We start from the raw sequence: 15,804 nt of genomic DNA on the forward strand, positions 1-15,804 counted from the left end.
AGTATTCATACAAACGACGGGAATGCCATCGTTTCAGCAGTGATGAGAAATTGTTGAATATGGAACGTCGCTGGAGCCAGCGTATCAACATTGCGTGTTCGACGATTTCACATAACTTCAAGCCTCCATCTTCCCCTGAACTTCTTCTGTGTTATATCGATTGAGCAGGAAGTTTAGCACGACAGATAAAAGTTTAAGCCACAATTCCTTTTCAGGTATTCATACAAACGACGGGAATGCCATCGTTTCAGCAGTGATGAGAAATTGTTGAATATGGAACGTCGCTGGAGCTAGCGTATCAACATTGCGTGTTCGACGATTTCACATAACTTCAAGCCTCCATCTTCCCCTGAACTTCTTCTGTGTTATATCGATTGAGCAGGAAGTTTAGCACGACAGATAAAAGTTTAAGCCACAATTCCTTTTCAGACCGGTGAAGCTGCCTAAAGAAAATGTGTTTCGTTCAACTACGTGTACCTGCGTAAGCAGATAAACTGAACATTGTTCAGATAATTTCTACGAACAGTGAGAACTTCGGCATAGTCGCGTGCGTTGCGACTAACTATAACATCGAAGGCGAGCCAACTTGTTCTCCTACAGATAGATGGTCAACGAACATGTTTGTTAACTCACGTTTCGCTACACAACGCAGTTGGCAACAAAGTTGCCTATTGCGATGGGATCGGCGAGAGAAACGAACGACAGCGTTATCCAACTCCTGTGGCCCCGTTCTGTCTTCTGTCGCACACCTCGCGACACGATGACGTTAACTGCATTGCATTGCATTACTTGTTTCCATTTATTTCATGCTGGACAAACGTCGTTAATGAAGCGGGTGCTTGCTTGCTGTTTATTGCAGGGGCGTAGCCAGAAATTTTTTTCGGGGGGGGTTCAACCATACTTTATGTATGTTCGTGCGTGCGTTTGTATGTGTGCGTGCCTATATACGCAAGCAAAACTGAAAAATTTCGGGGGGGGTTTGAACCCCCCCAACCCCCCCCCCCTTGGCTACGCCCCTGGTTTATTGGGACATAGAAGAGCCAGCTGGCTAGCCTCTTGATACTTCTTGGACTTGTACTGCTTGCTTGACAAAAGCGAAATAAAATGTGAGCCCGATTGGAACAAGCGCGGCTCGATTGGCTGCTGCAGTCGCCTTGATTATCGCATAAAGTGAAATTGAGCCTTAATATGCGTGCGAAATCCGCGTTCCGAGTTCCATTGTGCCGAACTGTAACGGAAGAAACTAATGGAGTAGCTGACTGGGCTAGTTTGTTGTACAGTACGGTCCGTTTTTAAAAGGAACACTCGACTGAGCACCTTTCATATTGCTGGCCCCCGAACGGCAAGTGGATGGGGAAACTTCGTTCTTGCATGGCACTGTTCTGTCAAAAGGAGTCGCAACTGTCAACCACCAGTAGTCTTACGCAAATCTAAGCCGCTATGTTTTTGCAAGAGAGCGAAATCCGAACATGCCCTGCACGCAAGTGTTCCCTTTAACAGTGGACCCGTCTGTACATGCTTAAGATAAACAGCGCAAAAAAGCACGGCGATGGAAAGAAAACACTCAGGAGAAGCGCTTGTCCTGGGCTTGTCTTGTGTGTTTTCTTTCCGTCGCCGTGCTTTTTTACGCTGTTTATCTTAAGTGTAACGGAAGACACTTGCGCTTGTTTTTGCGTGTGCCACCTCCAGTGTTTCCTCATCGCCACTGGCTAACACGCTAGTTATCGAAAACATCAACGTCAACGTCCATTGTGTTTCGAGTCGGTGCTGGTTTTGCGTGGACTACCCGTCCTGGTTTTTGTACGCTGTTGCATGTCAAAATGAGGTATTGGCGTTCGCCCGAATTGCAGTTTTCCTGCAGTTCATCGTGATGTGCGTGCAGCGCATACTGCATCGCCAAGCTTTATACCCTCTCAGTTCATGCGAGTCCCTAAATAGTGCAGTCGGTTGTGCGCAAGTCATGATCTAGGCAACCCGGGTTCGACTCGGGCTAATGTGCTTATTTATTTGAGTGTGTTTATTGATACAAGCGCTTTTAAATACCAAGGTAACGTTGTTTGTCGCACAATACTTCTATAAACAGACCATCGTCCTCAATACAAGTAAGTATCGCTGAGGTCGGCTTCTCCTTATGCGCCCTGTTGATGTGGCGAAGCCAGCTTTAGCGAGGTTTAGCTGCTACGTTTCTACTTCGAGAGAACTACATGCCCACACGCACACAAGTACTGACTGACGCAAAAAGTTCTCGGGGTAGAGCACTCACGGTCGCATGTCGAAGTAAAGAGATGGGACAGCGCCCTACTGAGCATCATTTATCTGCTTTTCGCATCCGTGTTGTTATAGGAAACCTGAATTTGCCGTTACATTAATTCAGTGCCAGCCATCGCGGCGCTACCACGCTGCTTTCTTTATGCCTCGTCAGGCAGTCATCGCTGTAGCATTAGAACTTCTACGAGGGATAGTACTTCTGCGCACATACTGGCTATCAGCAGTGTAATACACAATTAACGACGTTTCGCAGCTAACTGAAGAACATCAGTATAATTGCGCACTTCACACAGTAAATAAAATAATTACATAAAGGATGCATCAAGAATTACAATAAAAGGGCACATTGAGAACCGTCACTCTTTTTTTTAACACCACAGAAAAGACGTCCGGCTGCCGGTACAGATGCAGAGGGCCATGGCAGCGGAAGCTGAAGCATCCAGAGAGGCCCGCGCTAAGGTAAGCACAACAGTCCGAAATTGTAAAAGTCGTGTCAGACAGGTCGAGTTGAAGACACGCATGTGAACTTACTCGCACAAAAGCGGCGCCTTTCCCGGCGCTCACTGCTTGTGTTTCGGTAGAAATTGACAAGAAAATAAAAGAAAGAAAACAACAATTTTGTGCGATTGTGCAGGCTCGGAAACCAAATAGAGTCGAGACGAAGAGGGCGTGACGGCCGGCGCGCTCCTTGTTATAAACATCGGATCGTTTGTCCGCCAAAGACGCGTTTCCGGTTCGTGTTGAACATCTTGCAGCGCGAAAAGACGAAGGAGGGCACACATGGACACTCCTGCGTGTGTGCATCCACCTCCTTGCTTTGTCCTTTTGCATTTTCACGCTTGTTCAACATGACCCAACAACCAAACCTGCGAACAAGGCGTTACGTTATTGAATCCCAGTGGAATTTTTTCGCAGACTTCGTTCAGCACCCTCGCCGAGCCACAGCTAAATGCATTTGTACCGACGGCGGTGAACGAGCGATCACTCTCGATTATTCTTCTCAGATTAAGTCCAATCAGGTTAAGAACATGGATGATAATATGAAAATTTATCACGGCGCCGTCAGTGCATCAACAAGTTCGAAATTTTCTGGTATGTTCCTGACACGACTTATGTTATTTACACCATTGTGGCGCGCCCAAACAGTTGTGAAGCAACGCACTGATGATTATTCTGTAGAGTTAAAAAAAATACCAAAGCTTTGGTTGATTTTCCGAAAAAGGCATGATGCTGCGCCAAGCCACAAAAAGCCATTCGTGGCCAAAACTTATGCCTCTAGCTCTACCGAAAAGGTACGTAGTTGGGTGATGGTGGTGGTGATGGTGATGTTGCCACAGGCGGGGTTAGCCTGGCCGACCTGGCCGGCAATTGCTACGTCTGAGCGACCTTTTCCATGCAGTATGTCTCATCATACATCACTTAAACCTGTCTCTCGCAGGAAACGTAAAGCAATATGTTTATACCGACGGTAGGCAGTTTCGGTATGTTGCAAATCACGCTGTACAATATATTCGAAATGCTAAAAGCGAGATTGACAACAACAAAGGCAAAGAGACAAGCAGTTGGCAGCGTGATGGCGAATTGGCGCTCGCGCTACCAACTGCTACCCTCCTGGTTAGTGGAGTTGGTGGAGCGACTGCCCCAGAAGGGCGTAGGTCCCTGGTGCGAACCCCGAACTGATCGAGTATCTTTACTTTCTGCGAAATATGGATTTCCTTGTAGCTTTGTGCTACAGACGGGAGGATGGTAATTTTCTCTTTCGTACGTCGCGTTCATTGACGTATACCTCCCATTACGGCTACGTCCTCGTATCTTTGTTCGCATCGTTGGTTTCAACCAAAATGGCATATGCTCATAGTATGCTCAGTAAGCAGCCCTCCAGATGTGCTCCGCACTATATGACAACTTCCTAGCAGGCAGTTTCTGACTGCACTGTTATAGTTCTTGATAAGGCCGCTGGTGAATGTGACGTGGCCATGGGCTGCACCGAATCGCTGCGACGTCCATACGCGGGGCCTTGTTCATTGCCACTGAACAACGTTGTGTTCGCACGCAGTTATACTCGGCTTAGGAGTTATGCTTTAGCGACTGAACATTAAAAAAAAAAAGAAAAGAAAGCAATGATTGTATGCAGGCTTAATTAGTGTAGAAGCGAGAAGCAAGCCGCTTGTAATGTAATTCAGCGTGCACATGAAAAATTCGGGAAAATATATCTCGGGTGTGCGCGCTTCCTGAACACGCAATTCTCCAGAGGACAACCCTGTTAAATTCGCTGCTAATGCTAGCTGGGCCAAGCACGGGCGAACTAAGAAAACAAGCACCCGAAAGAAACCTTGAAGAAACCAACAGCCTGCCTGATTTCCGTCACTTGCGCAATGCAAAGCATCCCCACGGGAAAGCTGTCCGCCGTAGCGTGTTGATTCTACACAAGTTTTTCGCCCGCCTCTCGTGGGGCTCAGGGCACATGGAATGTTGTGTACCTTTTCTTCATTCTCTCTATCTCCTTCACTGCCCCCCCCTTCCACCGTGTTTCGGTTGAGAGGTCCTCATTCGAGAGACAGTTATAGTACGCACACAAAACCCAAATCCTCTCCTTTTAAAGAATCGCTCTGGAACGTTGTCGACATGCCTCCGCAGGTGATCGCGGCCGAGGGCGAACAGCGCGCGGCGCGCTCCCTCAAGGAGGCGGCCGATGTCATTTCGGAGTCTGGACCAGCGCTGCAGCTGCGTTACCTGCAGACGCTCACCTCCATTGCGGCCGAGAAGAACTCTACAATCGTCTTCCCGCTGCCCATGGAACTCCTCAAGGGGCTACTCGGTAAGCAAAGCGCCTACACCATGCACTAAATGCAAACAGCTTGTGGCGGCGCAAAATTTTCCCTAATGACAGCTACATTGGCCACGTAGATGTCACTGCCGTTAAGTCGTTATCCTTGCAATGCTGTGGCGCTACAAGGTAACTCACCTTAAGACGAAGGCAAGTCACCATAAAACGAGGAACTAGTGAATTGAGGAGTTGAAGAACATGTTCCTCGGAAAAGGCCTGTCTTGAAGCATCAGTGTGATTCATCGGCAACAGCGTTGCAGTCTAAAAGAAATTTAGACTTTTCGGGGTGTATCTTGTCCCCAAACAATAATCGTCGTCTGTGTTGCTTGCGTTTGCATTCTACGTCGCGCTGATGATGCGCATGCAGTGCGTGATCTGGAAGTAAAAGGCATGCAGCGTTAAAGGAAAGGCACGCATGTCGCATGGCTGTTGTCGTTTGGTGACAAGATGAGCTACGAAGGATGTCAAGTTTCTTTAGAGCATGACGCAGAGGATAATGCAGATCGCAGCATTAGCCATAATTTCAATAATGTACTTCTACTTGTGGACTCTTTTGTTCCCATGAAACCACAGAAGTCGCGTGTGAACCATTGCTGCCACTATGGAGCAGGAAGCGATACCTGCATAAAATGGCTGCCTCTACACAGGTTATTTCTACTTAGGCCTTAAAGCATAGTCGTTTCTAAGTAAAAGGGCAGTTTTGTTGTAGACGTACCATCCGTGGTGGCGGCGCTCACGTGGCAACGGGTTTTTCGTGGTAATTAATTGTTAATTACCAATGCCTGGTTCTTAAGTTTTAAGGCAGAAAGCTTAGTGGGCTCATGATAATTGGAAAATTGATGCGAGCTTTCTGGAAAAGCCATATCAGCTTTTGGGTCTGGAAAAATGCGATTAGGCGTGGAGATGTGGCACGACAAATTCGAGCTGCCAGAGCGCGGGAAACCGAAGCCGCGAGACAGAAGCGCACGCGTGGCCGCACCCCTCGAGGTGACGTGTCTGCCTAGGTCGCTGAAAGGTATGGGCAATCAGCGAGTTTTGGCTCCGTCAGCGTCGTGCGGCTCGGTCGCCGACAGCGTGGAGCGGCGCAGACCTGGCGGCCTGCCAGCCTTCCTCTGCCTTGCTCTAACAGTTGAGGACATCTGCAAGATAAACAAAAGTAAGCGCGTTTGTATGGTCGGCTTGCGATATGTCCAAGCACGTCCACTTGATTAAAAAAAAAAAAGCTGTCTGACGTTGATAAGAATCATGAATGACCTGTGGTATGATATAATGCATAAATTGAAATTCAAAAACAGCGTTAGGGACGGAAATTTTCAGCATGTACCAACAAGCTCGTATTAGCAGACTTTTTCAGCATAAATCGCTCTCCGCTCGAGTTTGTTTTGACGGTGTTTTATTGTATACGCTTGTACTGGCGATCAGTGCTGCTCAATGAAAGCTTAAAAATGTAAGTAGAATTTAGTCACGGACTTCAGTCATCGATATGGTCAAGGACAAGTTGTCAAACGTTTTTACTCATTATTACGACAATCGTGGTCACGAATACAGCCACAAGGTAACCGTGAATGTGTTTAATGAGCCTTAATATGTGACGTATGAGGAACGACGGTGCAATTTTAGAGTCTTAACTCGCAGTAGGGTGCCCACTGCATTTTACCGTGAGCACACATTTAGGACATAACTAGCGTGCCATTGTGATATGAGCGCCACGATTGACTACGGCTTTCGAGAGTTCATATTTGCTTCCTTCCTTATTTCCGCGAATGTAATTCAGTTTGACTAACCTAATAATTGATAAGTGCTCGCCATTTACGCTATCACTGCGTGCTTTTTCGTGTCCTCACCTCTGTTTAAGGGCACTTAATTTCGTTCAGTGTGCTCTCTCGCGCAGTTATCAGAAAGGTTGTGACATGCTTGCGTGTCTAATTCACATAACAAAGCTATCTCGCTCAAAACGCAATTTATGTGGCAACTGCCACGCGCCAGGAAGCTGCTCGTAGACGAAACAACGCACAAGATCGCGCTGCAGTGATTGGCTGGTCGATCCGCAGAACTCAGTGGCGCTACAAAAACTTCTTTTCCTGGAACTTGCCCATAGTCGCGCCAGTTCTGTGGTTTCGTGCGTAAAGGTTTTATTGGTGTAGTTTTATTATTGGAGGCAAATAATTCACTTGCTGCACGAAATAAATGGTAAGGAAGAGTGCGCCATATTGTTTTAAATGCTCGTGTTTTGTAGAAAAGTATGTCGGTAAACAAGGCATTACGAAGCAAGCCTTTTATGTGTATCTGTTGCACTGCACTCCCTAATTGTACGCTCTCTGGTTGGGCTCCTTCCAACGAACTGCAAAGGTCCCACTTTTCTGCAGGAATTTCTTCACCCTGGGTAAGCCAGGTCTTTCACACATGCATCCTGAATGAGGTCTGGAGGTTGCCACAACCTCTATACAGTAAAACTGCACGACAAAAAAAAAAAATCACAACTACCAGAAAGCGATAGAGATAGGCGCTATGAAATGTTCATGATTGGCGCAAAGAAAAATGCCGGCTACAAAACGCATTGAAATTGGTGCAGAAAGCAAACAACTAGACCGGGCCTTTATAGGAAGAGGTCATCTGCTCTATTTAACATGGGCTGCGCGACGGCTTCGAGTTTAAAAGAGAGAAAAAGGAAAAGGCGCGTGATTCACGTTCCATTGAAATATTGGAATCGCATTCATGCGTGACACTAAAGAACTGAGCTTTTTTTATATCTATATATATATGCCGCCGTAAACCGATTAACGGCGTCATTGAAAGCGCATTTCGCACGACTCCTTGTCACGATCGTCTAAGTCATATGATTCGCGCGTGGCGGATAAACACAGCATCACGTATATATTCTAACGCCTTTAATATGTCATTGCGACGAGTATGAAAACGCACAGCGGCTATAAAGAAAGCACTGGCCATTTTCCGTAAGCCTGTTCCCAGGACAGGACCCCATATAGAGCTGCCAGTTTAAAAATATCCACAATGCCAGTGCGCATTAAGGACAAGTAAGCCTGCAGTATCTGGAAAGGGGTCCGCCATACGTCACGGGCGGAAGCGGTGCTTTTCAAGTCACGAGTCGCTATAGGGTCGCGATGAATAGCGGCGCCCGCGCGTTGCTGCATGTAGGAATCTCGACGTCCAGTCGAGTTTATGAACGCTGTACAAAAAATTTACCGGTCGAAATATTTCGCCACTGCGAGCCTCCACTACACTTCTCGTATTGTGATTTGTGTGTCAGGCTAACGGTGGGTCTTTGTTGTATCGAGAGCATGCGACAAAGGGACCACTTAACCCAGCCGTGGATAGAAAGCCCTAAACTTTCTTCTTCTTCGTTCCGCTCTTCTGTCTCACCCTGCCTGCACAGAACGCCCATCCTGAGCACCTGAGAGCACGGCTTTGATGCACCGCTACCCGTCTGCCTACCCGCCTGCCTGCACGTGCCTTGGCCGCCGTCTCTCGTGCGGCCGGCCTGGATCGGCAGCACTGTTGCTGTGTCTATGTGCTCGAGAGAATTAACACCGACTTGGAAGGTGTTAAGTCGTCCATAGCTTACGCTCTTTACTGGCATCTGAGAGACCGCCACAGGCTGGAGATAATCACTGCGTACGAGGTAATAGGGTAAAGACAGCATATGAGAGCGACGAGGAGCATATTTGCGCGCAGACTGGCTTGTCGGAGCCCCGATGAAGACATAAGCATCGGAGTCCAGATGAGCGCATAAGCTCCATTCCATACGTTAAGTAACTTGTTTAGATAAAAGCCTGTGTACCCCCCACGACCTCTTCCCTCTGCGTGCAGGAGCATTTTTAAACCCTGCCAAGGATAACCGTCGATTGCCGTTGACTGATGCACTGCGTGGTATATCATTTAAAGGGCTCCTCACCAGGTTTGAGCATTGCAAATGAAATAGTACTACGCGTAGATCACACAGCGGCGATCGTGTCTGCAAAGTTAAAACGGCTGCGTGGCGCGAAAACGGTGAAAACTTTTTGGAACATATGGTCAAGTGGGCTTGTTCTCGAGGGGGTCGTGCTTCGAGCTAGAGGCGCAAACGCCTACGCAACATGCGTAGTCACATGCCGTGGTCGCTGACGTTGCGACCACGGCATGTGACTTGTGGTAATCATGCAACGCGGAGCGCGTAATGCCTCCACTGGAAATACTCCGCGAAACAAAACAGAAACCATAAAAAAATACAAAGAGGGTGGGCTCGTCACGTGAACGTTACGCGATCTCTTGGTTTTGGTAAACGCGAGGAGACAAGGAAGGAATTTCACTTGCGGAGGGTTCTAGAGTGTCAGCGTTGGAAGTGATGGCATTTCGACTCTTGGTGACATGGTGACGGGACATTTTGATTTCTTGTAACTCTTGCAATGATGATCCGACTTAAAAAAAAAAATCGGTAAAATGGTCCCTAGACGGCGCCTTACAACTTCCAGTGTATACATAACCAAAATTTGCGATGAGACCTGGTGAGGGGCCATTTAAGCTGGAAAGTCATGTAAATGAAAGGCCTCTTAAGAAATTCCTTCCGAGTAAGTTTCACTTGCGACGAGTGTTAAGTGATAAAACGTTGCCTAGATACGAGAAGCGCGTGGTCAGCGAAGCTATACGTGAAAGACCGTAGAGTAAAAGCGTGAGCCGTGGACGAACGTTCTTGAGTGTTGATTAGTTTAGTTCGTTGCACGCACATGCGTGTATGTTTGTGTGCGTGTGTCAATGTGTGTGTTTGTGCTCGCGTGTATGCGCGTGCGAATGGCTTTCTCGTTTATGACCTCCTGTTTTATGAAACGGAGCAGTATTTACAGCTGCCTGTTCTCAAGATGCATTCGTTCTCCAGAAGGTTCATTGTACATCTGTGAACATATAAATGTTTAAAATACAGAATCGTCACTTGGACGCGCAGCCTAATTGCCTTTCTGCACTCACTGCCCAGGATAATTTTTTTTTCAAATAACTACTTTTTGAAAGTCAATTAGATCGCCAAGGCCTTTTTCATTTCTTCTTCTTTTTTTTTCGAACTATGTTGAATTATCGCATAGGTGCATTGGTGAATACTCTCTAATGCAGCTGCCAACGCAGCACATTTGAGTGTTGGTCTATCGCGAAGAAATGTAAGGGCAGAGAACGACTGCGCATTGAAGTCTAAGGCAGCGTTATTGTTTATTGCCACCGCACATGCTTTGTATCTGGGAGCACGTATACGAATGTGCCTTCGGATCACTGGAGCTCTTCTTGTCGCTACTCAGTAGTTGCCCTTTGTTGCTGTTGATAGCACTGTGGATAGTCTTACACTTACGTAGAGGTAATGCTGTCATTCGGCAAGCATTCAACTTCAGAAAATATATTTCAATACTTAATCGTATGTGTTTGTAAACCGCAAAACAAAAGCATATAAGCGGCTGGTGAAAGAAATGTGGGAATAATTAAGCCATGCCGCTGAAGAAGCAGTTGTTAATATGCAAGACGGACACATTTTTCGAGAATGTTAAGACGATGGCCGAAATTGCAATCGTTCGGCTAGTTTGCTCGCAGGTGTTCAAACGTGTGTTCTTCAGATTATCCTAACGTGGAGCGATGCGAAAAAAACAGTGCTTTATCCGGTCTTTCAAACGAGACAAAACGGCGCCTACTAACACGACAGCTTCAGGACGCTGAAAACTTGACCTTCTGTTAGATTCAAGCTGTGCCATATAATACACGTTCGTACATAAGCGTCCTATATATGTCCATCTATTAAATAGCACGCGCGATTGTTGCAATCATGTTGAGTTTATTTTGTTGTAACAGAGAGTGACCTGTTTTATATATTTGTTTCCCACTATATAGTCGAACGCTTGGAATCGTAACTTGAAGGGCTCATTCACACCAGCGACTGATAGAGTTCGCGTGACCGGGACGGTCGCAGGTGGTCACCTTAATCGGAAAAGCGAAGGTTTGAGTCGCTATAGCTGCTAAATTTCTCAAGGGGAAGCGGCTCAGTACCTTCTTCGCCCGGTGATCCGCTTTCCTTTCTTTCTTTCTTTTTCCCCTCGCTAGCATGGCCCAACTAGAAACCTCGCCACTACTGCTAGTTCGTCGCCCCTCGTCGGCCAGTGAAATAAGAGAAACGTGTCAGAGCAGGCAAGGCTATACGCTCTCGAACCAAACAAAATGAAGTTCTTGTAAAAGGAGGACGTTTGACTGAGCTGTTCAGAAAAGCGTTGCAGGTTCCGATCACCGCGATCTGGTTCCCCGCCCACGCGGGCGCAGTTTGCCCTAAACTTGCCAACTTTAACGAGACAGCGCACTGCGCTGCATGCGACATAACTGACCGTTACGGTACAGCCCTCGCGCTTAACGAAGACAATGACAGGCTAACGAACTACAATGAAATTACTAAGGCTTTATATCTGGCCCGACGGAGTTTCACTCCGCCCAAGTTATGCAGAGTCCAAGCTACCACCTGGCAGCAGCTACAGACTGACACTTATTCAGATCCGCTAGCGTATTGTAAATTCTACCCCAAGATCTACCGCGAAAGCACCAGAAAGGTCTGCGGTATAGAACCTGCTACTCTCAAACACATTCTCTAGAAATGTGACTCAAATACTAAAGGTATTAAAGGGGCCCTGCAACACCTTTCTTTGTTATATTGGAATAGTCCCATTATTGACGTATGACTCTTCACGAGCCATATGCCGCAAGAATTTTTCGAATTCGTCAAGTCTAAGTGGTGTTGTGGTGTTACCAAATTATAGAGATCACGTTCCGCAGCTTTCTCTCACAACTCAACGCAGCGAGCGCGCGGAAAGCTGCGCGCGGCGTGAGGGGAGGGAGGGAGGGCGGAGGTGCGAGGAGGCGACGTCAGCGCCGGCGGCATTTTTTTCATTTTTTTCTCTCTGGCGTCTCGGCGCAACCACGTGGTCTGTGCCGCCACTTCCGGTCGGCTTGCGTCGTTCTCGTCGAGCGGAGTCGATCGCGCTGTGTATCGCGCGTGCTTGAAAACTGCGCGTCGGTTTGGTAATGTTGGGTGTGCACCTCGAACGCCGTAGTGTTTTCATCGCTCTGCCAACCATGGAAGCAAACGTGCGCGCTCGTTTGGAACGAATGACAGCTGAGATCGGTTTCGGCCCATACTCCGATACACCGCCTCGTAAGACGGCACTGGCAGACGACCCCGAAGCGCCGCCATTACCGGACGCCAGCATTGTTATCGGAGACACGCTGCGCCCGTGCCTCGGTCGGTCGTGAGAACGTGCCGACGATGCAGTTCTCAGCTGACGAGGCAACACTCGAACGGCTGCCACTCTCAACGGCAACCGGCGATGGTCAAAAGCACAGAAATATTCACGTTTTCGGCACTGCGCATGGCGAAGAAAACGGAACCACGCAACTACGAGCAGACGAGCTGTCGGTGAGACCGGAAGTGCTAATATTAATGTTTGTTCGGTGTTTTTAACGCGATAACATAATATAAACATACATATTATCTACTTATTGAACTCAAAATTAACAACGAAAGTAATAATGAGGGTGTTATCGTGATTATAACATCAGCCAATGGTGGAACTGCCGACAATCGCGTCATATTTTGCGGACTAATACATCATTTGTCGAGAGAAGAGGGAGCGATTTTCAGCTGACTTTGAGAATTTATTGTAAATTCCAGGCCGTGCGCATCGCTATAATATTTGGCTCGCGTGTTCTCGGGAGCCTCGACTACCGATCGGCAGCGCTTTTTGAGCATGCTCGAAAAGTGTTGCAGGGCCCCTTTAAATCCCGATTTTCTCCCGGCGAGATGGGTCGATGTCCTGCACAGCTCAGAGCTCGCCGACCAAATCTGGGCCGTCCAGCAGGCCCTCGAAGCGGCGACTAGGCGATTGGCCTGGACGTCCCGATGTGAGAGACCCGAGCCCGGGTCATCAAACTGCAGGACACTCAATAAAAGTTTATACCAAACAACCGGGTCACGCTTGCGTGGGAGATTACAAACGTCTGGAGATTGAAAGAAAGTCACATTTGAATAACATTCCATTAACTTATAGCGCACCTACCCAAACCAATGAGCGGCGCATAATCAGTACGTCCGTATATGCTGAAGCTTATATTTTACGTGGCGATAGTGGGGTGAGGAAACGCGAACTGCGCCAATCGTGAGACATATAGGTGCGGCGACGGGCAAGTCACGCCTGCCGGTCTGAACATCGGTGTGCTCGGTGAGCCGTTTCTTGGTTGCGACGCGCAGTCGATCGCGCGACCTATACGTCAGTCACCGGTGTGAATGCGTCCTAAAAGACTATCACAGTATAGCGGAAAGGACTGTCGTACGGCAGGGCGAATGGAACGCTGGTTTTTAAAGCTGTCTCGTTCTGATGACACTCTGTTGTAACATTTTTTTGTATAACATATAATGCTACGTTACATAAACGTTTACGCCTTTACTACTTCGTGCACATTTATTGAGTCCCGATCCTGCAAAAACGATCACGCTCTTTCTCACACTGCGGTGGTCCTTCAGACGGGACCATCCGCTTTGGATGCATACTCATGGTTCCACTGAGTACAGGCGGTTGCGCTGAGGAGAGGCCCCATGCATTCCCGTGCTTTAATTCTTTTCTTTCTTTTTTTAACCTTCAAAAAACGAGCCCAAATATACGTTATGTCTATCACTTCTTGTACAAACGTTAAAGCTTTTAATTTTTCACCCTTAAGTGTTTGAACCACGCTATTTATGGTTTTTTTGTTTGTTTCTTTATTATGCGGTGCCTTGTTAACATATCAGCGCGTTCTCGTTACTACGCCAAGTTCTCTAGCCCACGGACACTACAGATAAACTGTGGCAGCACATGCACCAAGCCGGGAAATATACTTTAGCTAAGGAAGAGATCGAGATAAAAAATATGTGTATTATGACGTCGCCGGACGTATCTGCGTAATTTTGGTGTACGACAGGGTACAGAGGAAGGAGGAAGTACGATACGCCTTCCTCGTATTCTTTTTTTTTTAATGATCTCGCAATTTTTCTAGAGCCACACCTCGATCATTCCTTTATTGGGGTGAAACATTTGTCCCTGTTGGGCTGGAAATGAACAGAGGCAGTAACTTAAGGATGCTTCTAGGTATTCGGCATTGGCAAACTATGATATCAAAACACGGTCCAAACTTCTGCAGGATTATGAACATGGCGTACCGTAGTGTAAGTTGGAGCGCTGGTCGTCCCATGCCCATCTCTGTAAAGGGTGCCCCTTATAATTCTTGTACACGTGATTTTGATGACTGTTGGCTACAGTAAGCGCTGTCACCTTACGGAATGTTACTCTGCAATGTACGTAATCATTCATATATGCATTCGGCATCAGTGGATGTCACCTTTGTTGTTTCAGTGTGCAATAAAAGTTATTTTTCTATAAGGGACATTTTCTGTATAGCGGCATACAGCTTATAGCGGGTGTCCTGAACGCATCTCGCTTACCCGAGTGGTCTGCTCGTAAAGGTACGCCATCCTACTCGCGATAAGGACTTTGTCTTCTTCCCAGCCTTATCTATCTTCCTCTTGTTTTCTGTTCGTTCTTTTACACAGCCCCATTTTATATTCCTCTGCTCTTTACTGTAGTTTGAAAGTATTTGAAAGTATACAGGCGCTATATATTAGAGGGTACTGTCTGCCTAAATTCAAACGCGAACAAGACATGTTAACCGTACGTATATTACAGAGAATAGCGATATATGCAATCACTCCGTTGACAGCTTTAAGCATCGTGTTGTCCCTGAGGTGCACATTTCGGAACCTAAATAAAACCGCGATCGCAAACGTTGTCGAAAGTGGAAACGCTGCAGAATATTGATTTTTTTTCCTATTTGCTCGTGTTTTGAATTCATGTTGATAGTAAGCATGCATAGCGCAAGCACAGACGGATCAACTGGAAATATGGAGACGCCCTTCAAAGTCAGGTGCGCAAGCTTTCAAAACACTGCATTTAAGAAACTACCTTAGTATTTGACAAAGTGAAGGGAGTCCAGCACGTTACGACGCGAGCACAAGAAGAGAGACGCACAGGACAAAGGCTGGACTTACAACTTTTTTTTAGAAAGAATCCAGCGAAGGTTGACGAATAATAATAATATCTGGGGTCTAACGTCCCAAAACAACGATATGATTATGAGAGACGCCGTAGTGGAGGGCTCCGGAAATTTCGACCACCTGTGGTTCTTTAAGCGTGCACCTAAGTACACGGGCCTCAAACATTTTTGCCTCCATCGGGAATGCAGCGAAGGTTGGCGAAGGCACGGAATGCTTGAATAGGAAAAAGGTCGAAGTGGTGCTGTTTCTTCAAGGCGTGTCTCACAAGTAAACGCGTGGCCACAATTAATGGCATTGCGCTGATGTTTTCTGCGCCTAGAAAACTGGCAAGGGTATGCAAGAGTATCACAGGAGAGAAGAAAGATGCGAGCAGTAGTTGCGGGAAAAAGCACTCTACTGTTTTCACAAATTGTGCGTCGTCTGTAGTGTATCAGGTGCCCCTCTCCTGCGGTCGGTCCTATGTTGGCCGATGCCTCAATGAGAGCATACAGGAGCATCGCACTGTGCTCCCAACTGGCACAGGAGGGCACTTGCCCTTGCATTGCAAGAGGTGAGGATGCAGACCACTTTTTTGGCAGTGTTTGGATTGTGCGGAGGGAACGTAATAGACTAGAAA

At 47.2% G+C, this 15,804-nt stretch overlaps 1 protein-coding gene across 3 annotated transcripts in view; it reads left to right on the plus strand.

The window, feature by feature from the left end:
- LOC119395423 (stomatin) overlaps nucleotides 1-15,804 on the plus strand; it is a 99,207-nt gene that overhangs the window by 69,747 nt on the left and 13,656 nt on the right. For 2 of the 3 annotated variants that reach the window (XM_049415748.1, XM_037662500.2), the window contains exons 7-8: nucleotides 2,649-2,727; nucleotides 4,906-5,086. In XM_049415748.1, coding sequence (XP_049271705.1) covers nucleotides 2,649-2,727; nucleotides 4,906-5,086 — 260 coding nt within the window. Of the gene's footprint in view, nucleotides 1-2,648; nucleotides 2,728-4,905; nucleotides 5,087-8,489; nucleotides 9,326-15,804 lie in introns of those variants that run through there. The other variant, XM_049415750.1, reaches the window with a different exon arrangement.

The sequence above is a fragment of the Rhipicephalus sanguineus genome, chromosome 1 (genome assembly GCF_013339695.2).
Source record: "Rhipicephalus sanguineus isolate Rsan-2018 chromosome 1, BIME_Rsan_1.4, whole genome shotgun sequence".
NCBI lineage: Eukaryota > Metazoa > Arthropoda > Arachnida > Ixodida > Ixodidae > Rhipicephalus > Rhipicephalus sanguineus.